A 12,662-nucleotide genomic window follows, 5' to 3' on the forward strand; every position below is an offset into this window, starting at 1 on the left:
CTTGGGAGAGTGATGCCACTCCACTAAAGAGGAGCCACTTAATTGACATCCCACCGAAAAAATATGAGGTTTATCCGAGGGTTATCATGGTATGTGGGAAGTTTTCTTGGAATCCAAAAGTCCACTTAGAAATTAGAATAGTGCAGGGTTAAGTTTTGCTGGAAAAATTATGTATTTAAACATGAATTTTATATAAAAATAAGTTTAAATTTAAGTGAGCTTTACGTATTATTAATAATAGTTTAATTATAATATTGAAAGAGCTCTATCTTTTATGATAATAAAAATAAAAGAAAATGAGTTTAGTATAACATTAACTATTTATGAAATATTAGTATGATATACAATGAACTAAGATTAACTTGGTTATTAGGAAACTAGGGGTACCCTTTTTTTTTTTATTGGATAAAAGACCTTTCATCAACCAGTGGGTTAAGCCCAAAATTTATTTTATTTTTTGTTGGATAGAATTTTTGATTGGACGTGAAGAGGTGCATCCTTCAATTTAAATAATTAACTTCTACAAGAAGATATCCACGGATTGGCTTGAAAAGGTGTGTCCTTTCATGTAAAATGATCTGTCTGAACTAGAGAATCATTGAAAGTAAGTCAATCCATTCATATATTTTCGAGTATTATGCATTTAAGAGACAGTAATATACTATTCTAGTTGGACAAGACACTCGTATAATAGCTTACTTTTATTATGTACAAAACACTCCTCGTATCTTAAGAAATCAATGTCCATATTTCTAATAGTAATCCGTTGGAGAAAAATTGATCGGGATAATATTAAACACTATACTCGACCTATACAAACTATTATATTATTTGATTTGTAACTTTATTTAATTAATTCTATTATTAATATTAAATTTTGAATCAGATCATTACCGTCAACAAAATTTTCCTTTTGTTTTTTGTGGTGGTGGAAAGGGAGAAGGTAAGAAGTGAAAGTGGAGGAGTGAAGAAGCACTTCATACTTTTAGAAAGATAAAATGTTCTCCTTGATTGCGAAGTGCCCATCAGCGTTAGGAGACGCAACCAACGAGGAATACCATCATCGACAAGAAAATGAAAGCAAAAAGGGAGAGGGAGAATCATCAAAGAAAAGCACACATAAGGAGGCACATATAATCATATTCATAGGTACCTATATATATATATATATATATATAATTTCTCGGCAGCTTTTCATAATTATTATTCGGACACAAATATATATAAAACATAATTACCCCTAATAATGACATTCATGGTATTTCCATGGGCCGCATTTCTCAAAGTGGGCAACCATCACCTTTCCTAGTGCAAATCAACCAGCCATTCTGATTATAAAGAGTACTTCATATTCTTGATCATGTAAAAGTTTATATGTTCCTTCTTGAGCAATAGTCTGAATGTTTCTATACAATATGGATAAGAGAACGACAACTAAGATTTTAGCCCCAATTGTTTGAGGTCAGCCCCATCAGGATACACAGAATTCTCCTAAAATGTTCTTAACTCAAACTTTACCGCATTTCTCCGATATAATATATTTCAAAACATGTAGTATACTGGAGAACAGTCTCATGCACTTCCTATGGTCATTGGAGATTAAAGGATATAAGAAAGCATTGGATGGCTAAAGGTAACCCATCTTGGGCTGACATTTACTCCACTTTCTCTCTGGCTTGGGCATCACCAGCATCAGCTGGAGCAGCTGTAGGTTGGCTAATGCTAGCTTTGGCCTCGGCTAAGAATGCTGGATCTGGCTGAGGCTCATGATTGCTGGGCTCCTTCATTGCCAAATAAATATATAACGCAATCACCACATTAACTGATATAACAGCAAGGAATCCACTTATTAGTGTTTGGGATGAAGGAGAAAGCTGAGTTGAACCTGCTTAAATATTTTTAAAATTCTAGTCAGCCAACCAGTCCATCGAATAAAAAAAAAAAACAAAAGGAAAAAAAGAAAGAAAAGAATAGGAAGGCAAGAAAGAGGATCATATCCACTTCTCCATCGATTAAATATCATATTTCTGACAGTCACAGAAGAACATAAATGAAAAATATAATGAAAAATCATAAATACGAAGCATAACACAAGTATGACCGCAAGTCAGGAGGTAATCACAAAAACTATAATCAAGGAAACCAAAAAAACCTAAGTATTCTTTTCATTAAAATCTAAGTAACTAAAGTGGCCATCATGGCACCAGAACTACTGCAGTAATTTCCTGACCTTATAATAGTCACTGAGATACACAGACACTACGATGCATGCAGCCCCTGCATAATAATATATTGATATATTGTATCCCTGGATATATTGTTATGTGTGTGTTGCCATATGTTTATGAGCACAAAATCCATATTATGCAAGGAGACATTGCTAATTTGAATTGAAGGGTGATATCAAATCGGTCTATTTTCAGCATCATATACATAGTTAGCACATTCGTCCTAGTTAGCTGCTAAACATTTTAACAGTACCATCAACTTACCAGAAAGGCAGAAATATTGTCTTCACACATCATGCACTCACTACTACAGAATTAGCTCATGTGTTCTAGGTACCATACAAGTTTCCTACTGGTGCCTACTGTGGAGCTCACCTGATTCTGGTAATTAGGAGTTTATCCTAAGGTCAGCACAGAGTGCATCAGTTGATGTTCATGGTGATCTCACCTTTATGTGCAAATGACAGTGTAAATTGTATAAAATATGGTCCCAACGGTTCCGATGGCCAAAATTTATATTTTAATGATTGAATTTATTTATTTAAAATATGTTAGTTGCGATGCTTATAAGAAGGATATTCATTGTTGTGTACACCTCTACCTTCATACCTAAGTAGCATAAAACAAAAAAATATACCTTATTTCTAAGCATAAATAGTTGATCTAAATCACCATACTGAATTATTCAAGGGATGCTCCTCTATCAAAGGGCTTTTCTAGTGCAAAGACAAAGCAAGATTTAAACCCAACTTCATATGTATCATCATACTACAGAATCTGAAGAAAAAAGACATTGGGTTACTAGAGTAACAGGGTGTTAGGATGGAAAAGAAAAGAAAGCAGCAACATACAATAAGAATCATTAAAGTAACCGAGGAAAACATACCAGGAAATATATGGTAATTAAACCAATAAAGTATTGCAACCGGGGCCATCCACATGGCCATAGATGCACATAAAAACTTCTGCATTACCACCGACATGCTTCTGCTTAATTCGGCAATCTGTTAGAGATAAAAAACTATATTATACATGTACAAAGGTTATTTGTTCAAATAATTTCACACAAAGGTTATATACTCAAACAATTTCATACGTTGTTATTAGTTTTTAACCTAAAAAAGAAGAAAGACAAAGAAAACAGTAGTAGCTTGCAGAAAAGTAGGCTTTCATTCATGACAAGAGGCTGCAAGATTTCCAAACCTCTAGGCAAGTCATCAAGGATAAGAAAAGAAAATTTAATGTATAATAACATGGATAGCTAACATTTATAGACTTTATCTGTCAGCTAGAGTTTCTATGGATTCTCAGCAAACAGGAAATTAGTTTGCAATAACTTATAGAAAAAAAATCTCTAAATTCATGATAAAAGAAAAGAAGCTACTAAATTCAAGCATTCCACCACTTATCCGAGCTCAAGCATTTAATTGATAACTCTACAATGATCACCAATGGAGAAGTATCTCCCAAAGCTAGAAGTTTTTGACAGGCGACTGACATAATATTTTGAGATTTCATATCAAGATCTATACTTTCTCACCAATAAAATCTCACTATGTTTGCTGATATAAAAATCCAAAAGAAAACACACAAGAAAAGAAAAGAAACACATTCGGTTTAGGATAAAGGAAATCTCACAACAAAGATCGATTGCAGACTCTCCGATAACGCCCTTTACAGCGAGATTTGGATCCCGGGTGGAGATGGATTCACGGATCCGGAGAATTGGAACGACGATTAGGGCCTAGGGTTTCAGAAGAGAGAAGAGGGTAAATGGAAAAACATAAGCGGATGCGAATATAATAGTTCAATGGATCTGTACCCGATCCGTTAATGGCGCCCTACTAATAGGTCTTAAAACAGAGAAAATAAAAGCCCAAAGTCTGTTTACGGATCGGAAGATCTAGAAAGGAAATATTGGTGATCTCTTTCCTACGTCTTCTGCAGTAGCTAACGAGCTCAAAAACCCTAACCCTAGAAGAGGAGAACAGGAACCTTACCACTTGAGTTGGGGGGGTTAGGTTGAAGAGCGGGAGGAGGAGAGGAATCGTCGGCGATGGGGAAGAAGAAGAAGAGAGTGGAGAAGGTGTGGTGCTACTACTGCGATCGCGAGTTCGACGACGAGAAGATCCTTGTCCAGCACCAGAAGGCGAAGCACTTCAAGTGCCACGTCTGCCACAAGAAGCTCTCCACAGCCGGTGGCATGTCCATTCACGTCCTCCAGGTCCACAAGGAAACCGTCACCAAGTAAGGAAAACCCTAGATCTTTGATCCAATTTCTTTTCTGTAATACGATTGGTTCTTCTCGGTTTCAGTTGCTTGTTGTTTTGTTGGGTTAACTGGAGTATGTCCTTTTTTTATTCAATTCGGCGTGTTAGTTTTGTCCATGAGATCTGGGAAAAGGAGGAAGATTTATAAATAGAATCGTTGGTTGGCATGGATTTTTCTCATGCAGAAGTTCAGATTCTCTACCCGTAGGCCGTAGTAGGCAGATGGGTTCTAATTGAGTTCGTAGAGTTTGGGAACTGAAAATTATTTTACCATTACATTTGATTCTTTCCTGTTCAAATATACCGATGTAGGAATGCCTCACTATGGAACTGTGTAATTTTGACCTGTGAACTATTGGTTGTTTTTAGTATTTATCCAGTTATTTCTTGTCATTAGGAGTTCTTCTTTGTTAGAGTTGTTATTTAGGAGTATAAGCATGTATAGAGTTTATGACGACTGGAGTTGATGCAAATTTGATGTCGCACATAGTTACCTAATTTCTTATACGTCAAGAAGGTTAATCAGAAACCTTCATGTCTATAATTCTGTTAGGTATTATGATTTTTAAGATCCATTTAGCCAACCCAAATAGGCGGCCTAAAGACATTATTTTTTCATGTGACTCAATTTGGTGATGCTATGTCAAATTGTCAACTTTTCCTAATATTATTTTTGATATATAATAACTCTATTGTTTTTTAAAATCTTTTTGAATTTTGTGTTTTGATTGAACTCGATATGACATATTACTAATTCTATAGTTGCGATTTAGTTTTACATGACAGACAATGTAGAGAAATCAAATTAGAAAATTTGCATTATACCTCTTAGTCACCATGTATCTGTGGTCTGTGGAACACACTTTTTTGTATATTGATTCTCAGTTATAGCAAGTAAAATATGTTAGCTCTCTTCATCCTTAAACTTGCCTTTTTGCAGGGTTCCTAATGCTAAGCCTGATAGGGAATCAACTGAGATTGAGATCTTTGGTATGCAAGGAATTCCTCCTGAAATATTAGCAGCCCATTATGGAGAAGGTAACCTTTTCTTAATGCTTTTGATGAAAGAGGTTGCCCTGATTGGTTTTGTTTTTGGAGAGATGATGCAAATGTTGCACGCTTGCTTTTCTATTTGGTTGAACTGTCATGTAAATTTCTAAGAGGATACTCGGTAAATGGTATTAATTATTATGGTTGCTTACGAGGACCTTATGATACAGTCGTGTCTATAGTTTTTCTTTTTTGTTTATCTGACCTTGGTTGACCTTCAGCATATAATTATTTTACAGATGAAGATGCTTCATCAAAGATGGCGAAAGTGGAAGTCCCATCTACAAAACTTCTTACTGGCATTGCACCTAATCCAATGCCAATACGATTTCCTCCACCACCAACCTATGGTGCAATGCCTTCACTGTATGATCTCCTCTGTTATTTATATCTATGTGTTCTCACTCTTTTCCTGGTTATAGTGCAAATTGAATATGCTTTCACGTCATATCTTAATTAAGATGCTCTTCATACCTTGATTTATGCCTTTTCTTTTACCAGTTATAATCCAGCTTTGGCAATGCAGCCTCCAGGTTGGCCTATTCCACATAGGCCACAATCCTGGTTCCCACCACAACAAGCAGTTCCAGTTCCCCCTGTGTCCATAGGGCTGGCACCGCAACAGCCTTTGTTTCCTATCCAAAATGCGGCTTCTTCTTTAACATCTAGTTCTGCTTCTGGACTTCAGCCATCTTTTCAAGTTGGCCCACCTGGACTACCATCATCCATACCCTCTCCAGTGTCTCAGCCGCTTTTCCCAATTGGAACCACTGCAGCACAAAGTTCCCCATTTTTGGCGGCTGCAGTACCTTTAGCAAGCTCTCCAACAGTGCTCCAGGGTGCAGGTGATGCAAACTCTTTGTCTGTTACTACTGCAGCAGGTGGATATAGTACATCTAACAATCAAGGTCTGGTAGTTCTCATCATTAAGATAGAGATATCTATTCCATTACTGATTCTGCTTATTTATGTAATAGCTGTTAAATTTTCTCCTGGTTACTGCACTGGATGTCATTGACTGCTTTTGATGTGTTATGAGTGTTGTTTTCTTGTGTGTGCTCAATCATCAAGTGAAAGTTACGTTACTTTTCCTTTGATCGCCAGATTTTATGGTATCTTTCTACTATAAGTTTCTCTTGTGATATGACTTTCAATTATGTCACTTGCGGTCTAATGCAAATATTAATGCAAGAACCTCTGGATGTTTGTTACCTTGTATTAGATAAACAGTGTATAGTTTCGAATAATTTGACTCACTAGTATATACTGGTTGATTTTCTTTTCTCCATTCCTGTTTTCTTTCCCCTATCTCTTTACAACAACTAAGGTTTTTGTCATGGTGGTCATTGTCAAAAACTTTTGTTGGAATATAATGGTCATCCTTGATTTCTTTCCTGTTTTTTTCCTCTTGGGAAATGTGCTTCTTGAAAACTTTATAATGGCAACTTGAATTTTATTTGGTGATGTCAAGCCCTTGTGCATCCTTCATGTGATACCTGATTGTGCTTTATCTTGCCATGCTTAGGTGCTGCACCTTACATGAACTCACATATGTATGCATCTGGTCCAAACACTGGAGGCCCTTCTATTGGACCTCCGCCTGTGATATCTAACAAGGCTCCTGCCCCCCAACCAGCCACAAATGAGGTCTACTTGGTCTGGGATGATGAGGCGATGTCCATGGTACACCTTTGATCTTCAATATTTGTCTCTTGGAGTTGTCTTTTAGACTAACTAGTATTCAAGAGTTTATTCTCTGGTCCTTTTCATTTCCTGGTTTTTAGCCTTTTATTAATGAGCTCTCTCTCCTTGCAGGAGGAAAGAAGAATGTCTCTGCTGAAGTATCAGGTGCATGATGAAACTAGCCAGGTAAGTCGTTGCCTTTTGTTATTTCACTCTAATAGATCACGAGATCTGCTCTGCAGATCTGAGTGGGTAGGTAGGCAAACTCAGTACTTCTCAGAATTTTGTGATATTAGTTCGAAGTTTCACTGTTCAGATGAGGCATACTATATTATATGAAAAAAATAACAAACACAACATCTGAAGATTATATGGCCCGTTCAGATTTATGAATAAAGGGCCTCTTTTGGTATTTGACTTTTAACCTTCTTATTGATGACTGTCAATCCCATCCTCTGCTTTGCTTCCTATATATTCTGCTGATTTTGGGGGCATCAGAAGTTTCCAAGTAGGTATTTACATTACTCTTGCTGCTAGTTAGTATTACAAATCTGACAATCTCGTGCTGCAAATGACTCGAGGGTACTCAACCTAGCAATGGGCCAATGCGAAAATGTGTATGTATTATGTTTCTGGTTAAAGTTTTTCTTATTTAATTTTCTATAATATTCATTCTCCCTATTGCTTAACAAGCGTGGGGGTTTGGGTGGAACAAGAATATATGCTGGCAGGCATTTGCCAAATCGTAGCATTTCTTGTTATCTGTTTTTGATCACAGTGTGCGACAGAGTTGGTACAGGTCAGCCTTTCATTCAGACAGCAAGTTTGCTACTCTTGCATAATTAGATGAGAAGTTTGGATTATTGTATTTATCTTGTGAAGAACTATCGACCACAGTTCTCATCTGATTTCTTTAATTGCGACGTGTAAACAGATGAACTCCATTGATGCAGCTATTGACAGAAGGATATCTGAAAGCAGGCTTGCTGGTCGGATGGCCTTCTAGTTCCTTTTGCTGAAGCTCTCTGTTATGTTGGCTTAAATCTCCCCAATTTCATTGTTGAATGGTGGAAGTCATTGAATATCATGATGCTTTCTTTTACCAAAAGAGTGCCAAGTAAGGTCGCAATCTTGCTGATGAGATTCTTTAGAGGCTCATGGGAAATTCAGAACCATTGAGCTTCAGGCAATCAGGTTAGGCTATTGTCGGTCACAGTGATGGTTCTCAGAGACTGCACAACTAACAACAATTGGTTAAACTTGTGGACCTATCTTGTAATTTGTTACCAAATCATTTGTCCTGAATTAGCACTTCTATTGTAAATCTTTTTTAAGTACTCAGATCCTTGATCTGATTGAATATTTTTCCATTAATTTTCCTGTTTCACCTTGTTAGATCGTGTGATTTGCTGCATTTCTTATTTTGTAGGTCAGATCCATTTTACGTTTTCTTAGCGTGTTTAAGTTTTTGTGTATTTTTTTAAAATTTCGCTCGTTTCTCTCCCGTTGTTCCCAGAGGCAACTCTTGGCCTTTTTGATTATAGAGTTAAGAGCGGCGCCAAGAGGAATAATAGAATTGCTAAGCATGAAAGAAGGAATGGCATTAATAGTAGAGTTAATTAAAATAATTTTACCTGTCTGAGAGTTGAATTCCTTCTCCAAGAATTATGCTTGCTTGCAGTTCACTTTGTCAATACTAGTCCTGCAATTTTGAGAGCAAATTTTAAAGGGAGGAGACATGCCACGATAAACGAGGCTGTATTTTACTTTAATACTAATTGAGTGTTCGCTTCACATCATGTAAGAACGGACCAACAATTTTCTTTATATACGAACAAGTGAAACAGGTTAACCATGGTTGCACCACATATGTACAAACTTCAATATTTTTATGGCGTTGCTCAGTTGCGTGAAGTGTGGTCCATGATCCATCCGTTTAGTTGCAGTGCAGTCCGAGCAGACAAGGCCGACCCCAAGATCGTCGTAACAAACAAAATAAATAAAAAGAAAATGAGAAAATAATAAAAAATTCCTTATTGCCTTGAGAGATTGATAGAGATATTCCTGACATGAATCACTAATCACTATAAATAAATCAGTAACTTGTTTTACTTTCTAAATCACTTTGGTTTCATCACCATCGCTGACGTCTGCGTGGGGAAAAGCGTCCTCAATGCAGGATAGTCTGTAATCCAAGGTCGTATGAACTTATTGCAAGCCCCCACCTTTCACATACCGATTGGCTCCCGGACCCAATCATATCGTGTGAAGTGCCTCGAGTGCAGCAGTAATTTCATGCCATCGTCTCTTTTGCTCGGCCGCTGTCGAGACCTAGAGAATCCAGAACCAGAAGGTCCAAAACCGAGGGGCTGCTTCCCCTGGTATTCTATCCCATTTCTCCTCTGAGAACCAAAACCATTTCCGTTTCCATTTCTTTTACCCCCCGAAAAATAAGCAACCAACGGAGAGCTGGAGGGATTTGACTCCGTTCACTTGGTACGTTACAAAGAGTACAAAAACCTGTCTATTATTTATTTTCCCCATCGAAATCTCAGCCAAACCATTCTGATGCGACTTCTCTCCCTGCTCTTGTTTGACTATATATCGGATTCTTGGTGGTGGGCTCCAAGTCGCTCGAGCAGCAATGAAGCGGTAAGGGGTTATATTTGGTGGGCAATTTGTTATTCCTTTGGGGAAAAAATATCAGCTGGTTGGCCAATTGGGCTTCTTCTCAAGTGAGGTAATTTATCTTCTTCTTTTTTTATTCTGCATTACAGGCAATGGAGTTATTAAAAGTGGGATTTTGGAGGTGGGTTTTTCTCCCCCATTATTGAGATCTATCAGGATTTTGGTTTCTTGGTGGTGGGCTCCGAATCTTTCTAGAGATAATGAAGTGGTATAAGTTATATTTGGTGGGCGGTTTTGTTGTTTCTTTTGTGAGATCAGCTGAGTTGTGAATTGGGTTCCTCTAAAGTGAGGTAATTTAGCTTCCTTCGTCTTTTTTTTTGTGTGCAAGTAATGGTTGTTAAAGAAGGGATTTTTGGAGGTGCATCTTTTTGTCCATTGTTGAGATCTATCTGGGTTTAGGATTCTTAGTGGTGGGCTCTAAATCTTTCTAGCGGTAATGAAGTAGAAGAAATTGTATTTGGTGGGCGATTTGTTGTTTCTTTTGTGAGATCAGCTGAGTTGGTGATTTGGATTGCTTCCGAGGTGAAGGTTTTTTTTTTTCTTCTTTATAAGTAGTGTGGGATGTTAAAGATCGGATGTCAGATATGCGTTTTCTCTTTTCTTTCCCCGTCTCTTGTTGAGATCTATCTGGATCTTAGTTTGCAACCTTTGTTAGCATCGGTTGATGCAGATCCTATTCTTCTCTTTTAGTGCTAATGAAGTTGTAGGTAAGAGGTTGGAGGTGGTTTTTGTTTTGGTGACCCTAGGAGTCCATTCTGATGGTACTTATTATGTTAATCTGATAAAGTTTAGCTATGTTTTGTCTCAATTTTAATCCTTCATTTCGTGGATCTGTGGAGGTAACTTGGCTATTTTCGAAGTCCCACCATCATTCACATTTTAGGTTAAAGGGATAAGTATCAAGTTCTGTCCTCACTCTTCAGATGTTGCGAAAATAGAGTATGACAGATGATCTTCATATCTTCATATGTTGTTATTTCCTTCTCCTGTGGGCTATGGAACTGTTGCATTGTTGATGGAGTAATAAACTTTGACTTCTGCATATGGCATACTCTAACCTTCTTCGGAGTTCTTGGAGTTTGATTCCACTCTTTGTTTGCTATTTTGTAAATAACCAAGATGCTACATGTTAATTGTAAATTTATTGTGCTTGTGTGCAAATTGTTAGATTCTGGACTCTTTTTGACATTTACTTGGTTTAACAGAATTCTGAGGAAGTATAGATCAGTCAGTCAACAGAGATGTCAATCCTCTCAAAGATACGTTGCATCACTGTGGATGTCACCGGGACTCTGATAGCTTACAAAGGAGAACTTGGGGATTACTATTGTATGGCAGCTAAATCGGTAGGTTTACCGTGCCCTGATTACAAACGCATGCATGAAGGCTTCAAGGCTGCGTATACTGACATGGCGAAACGCTACCCATGCTTTGGACATGCGGCAAAAATACCAAATATTGATTGGTGGAGAACATGCGTGAAGGACTCTTTCATCAGGGTGAGAATGTTATATTTTGTGAGAAAATATAACTTTTTACTGGCAATTGTACCTTATTTGTTGCGGTAGTCTGGGTTGTGGTTGTTGATTGTATCCTTATTTGTGTCAGTTATTTATATTTTTAGTTTGATAACTTACAATATCTGGGAATATCTGGGTTGTTTACTACTCCTCAGTTTCTTACTTGCTGTATTTAATGGCATCTGATACTTCATGTTCTTGCGGAGGCCATAGTTTATTACCATCAATGATTTAATATTGTTTCAAATGAGCAGACAGTATTCATTACTCATATTCAGATGTATTTGAGCTAATTCCGCATTGTATTGCAATTGGTATTCTGCAGGCAGGTTACGAGTATGATGATGAGACATTTGAGAAGGTATTCAGACGCATATATTCGTCTTTCGGTTCCTCTGCACCCTACTCTATATTTCCTGACTCGCAGCCCTTCTTGAGATGGGCACGTCAGAAGGGCCTCATTGTTGGAATTGTTAGCAATGCTGAATACCGCTACCAGGATGTCATACTTCCTGCTCTAGGACTGAATCAGGTTAGCTGCTGTCATCTTCATGTCTGGTATCACAATCTCTTAACAGATTGCTATCTGCATCTTGTTACCGTCAGACCAGACATGTCCAAATTGCACAAACACACATGAACTAACCACGCATTATTTGGTGACCTTAGGGATCAGAATGGGACTTTGGTGTGTTCTCGGGCATTATAGGCATTGAAAAACCAGATCCGAGGATCTATGAGATCGCACTGGAGAAGGCCGGAAACGTGGCACCAGAAGAAGCACTGCATATTGGCGACAGCTTCCGCAAGGACTATTTGCCGGCACGCAGTGTTGGAATGCATGCGCTGCTGCTGGACAGATTTAAAACTCCAGATGCAGAGAGCTGGCGAAAGTCGGGTGCAGTGGTGCTCCCAGATCTCATTGCAACCCAAGATTGGCTCACCAAGGAAGAAGTGATAGCAGCCGGCCAACAGGCCTAGAAAATCTTTTAGTATATTGGAGAGAAAAAAAAGTTGGGAGTTAAGACAATTAACAGTGGAAAAATGATGTTTTAGATCTTGTTCCTTCTGTTGTACTCGTTGAGAAACTGAAAACATAGTAGTCTTTTTTCTTCTAAGATGGAGATGATATATGATAATGGTGAATGGAGATGATATATGACAATGGTGAAGGTGGATGCTTGGCATTTTGGTTATATAACTCATTTAAGTTATGAAGTAGC

The 12,662-nt window shown here is 37.7% G+C and overlaps 3 protein-coding genes across 9 annotated transcripts; 2 read left to right on the forward strand and 1 right to left on the reverse strand.

Moving 5' to 3' along the window:
- Positions 1–1,361: 1,361 nt before the first annotated feature.
- LOC140769764 (uncharacterized) lies at positions 1,362–3,972 on the reverse strand. The gene is made up of 3 exons (XM_073110628.1): positions 3,867–3,972; positions 3,115–3,232; positions 1,362–1,885 (listed from the first exon to the last, which is right to left on the reverse strand). Exons 2-3 carry the CDS (start codon positions 3,209–3,211, stop codon positions 1,656–1,658), a joined length of 327 nt encoding a protein of 108 aa, XP_072966729.1. The 5' UTR covers positions 3,212–3,232; positions 3,867–3,972; the 3' UTR covers positions 1,362–1,655.
- Positions 3,973–4,092: 120 nt separating this feature from the next.
- On the forward strand, positions 4,093–8,626 carry LOC140769763 (protein SUPPRESSOR OF FRI 4). 3 transcript variants are annotated; one of them, XR_012105952.1, is made up of 7 exons: positions 4,093–4,475; positions 5,439–5,536; positions 5,788–5,914; positions 6,050–6,456; positions 7,074–7,231; positions 7,364–8,030; positions 8,166–8,626. XR_012105952.1 is itself a non-coding variant. In XM_073110627.1 (7 exons), exons 1-7 carry the CDS (start codon positions 4,285–4,287, stop codon positions 8,235–8,237), a joined length of 1,107 nt encoding a protein of 368 aa, XP_072966728.1. In that variant the 5' UTR covers positions 4,093–4,284; the 3' UTR covers positions 8,238–8,626. The 3 variants fall into 3 exon arrangements, 2 of the variants coding, with proteins under 2 accessions (XP_072966728.1, XP_072966727.1); XM_073110627.1 differs by having other exon boundaries at positions 7,364–7,417; XM_073110626.1 differs by having other exon boundaries at positions 7,364–8,626.
- A 902-nt stretch (positions 8,627–9,528) lies between these two features.
- LOC140770097 (uncharacterized) lies at positions 9,529–12,660 on the forward strand. 5 transcript variants are annotated; one of them, XM_073111092.1, is made up of 5 exons: positions 9,529–9,883; positions 10,009–10,040; positions 11,125–11,418; positions 11,765–11,971; positions 12,109–12,660. In XM_073111092.1, exons 3-5 carry the CDS (start codon positions 11,161–11,163, stop codon positions 12,418–12,420), a joined length of 777 nt encoding a protein of 258 aa, XP_072967193.1. In that variant the 5' UTR covers positions 9,529–9,883; positions 10,009–10,040; positions 11,125–11,160; the 3' UTR covers positions 12,421–12,660. The 5 variants fall into 5 exon arrangements, with proteins under 5 accessions (XP_072967193.1, XP_072967189.1, XP_072967190.1 ...); XM_073111088.1 differs by lacking the exon at positions 10,009–10,040 and having other exon boundaries at positions 9,531–9,727; positions 9,862–9,971; XM_073111089.1 differs by lacking the exon at positions 10,009–10,040 and having other exon boundaries at positions 9,531–9,727; positions 9,874–9,971.
- The last annotated feature ends 2 nt before the right edge of the window (positions 12,661–12,662 follow it).

Source organism: Typha angustifolia, chromosome 11 (genome assembly GCF_048772165.1).
Source record: "Typha angustifolia cultivar Huaian chromosome 11, ASM4877216v1, whole genome shotgun sequence".
NCBI classification, from domain to species: Eukaryota; Viridiplantae; Streptophyta; class Magnoliopsida; order Poales; family Typhaceae; genus Typha; species Typha angustifolia.

What these genes read in the sequence shown, in the direction of transcription:
- LOC140769764 (XM_073110628.1), bottom strand. Translation starts at nt 3,211, where the DNA reads ATGTCGGTGGTAATGCAGAAGTTTTTATGTGCATCTATGGCCATGTGG. An exon ending in TAATTACCATATATTTCCTG is followed by an intron (nt 1,886 to 3,114) that starts GTATGTTTTCCT and finishes ATATTTAAGCAG; the next exon opens with GTTCAACTCAGCTTTCTCCT.
- LOC140769763 (XM_073110626.1), top strand. Translation starts at nt 4,285, where the DNA reads ATGGGGAAGAAGAAGAAGAGAGTGGAGAAGGTGTGGTGCTACTACTGC. An exon ending in TATGGTGCAATGCCTTCACT is followed by an intron (nt 5,915 to 6,049) that starts GTATGATCTCCT and finishes TTCTTTTACCAG; the next exon opens with TTATAATCCAGCTTTGGCAA. An exon ending in ATGATGAGGCGATGTCCATG is followed by an intron (nt 7,232 to 7,363) that starts GTACACCTTTGA and finishes CTCTCCTTGCAG; the next exon opens with GAGGAAAGAAGAATGTCTCT.
- LOC140770097 (XM_073111092.1), top strand. Translation starts at nt 11,161, where the DNA reads ATGTCAATCCTCTCAAAGATACGTTGCATCACTGTGGATGTCACCGGG. An exon ending in TGAAGGACTCTTTCATCAGG is followed by an intron (nt 11,419 to 11,764) that starts GTGAGAATGTTA and finishes GGTATTCTGCAG; the next exon opens with GCAGGTTACGAGTATGATGA. An exon ending in CTGCTCTAGGACTGAATCAG is followed by an intron (nt 11,972 to 12,108) that starts GTTAGCTGCTGT and finishes TGGTGACCTTAG; the next exon opens with GGATCAGAATGGGACTTTGG.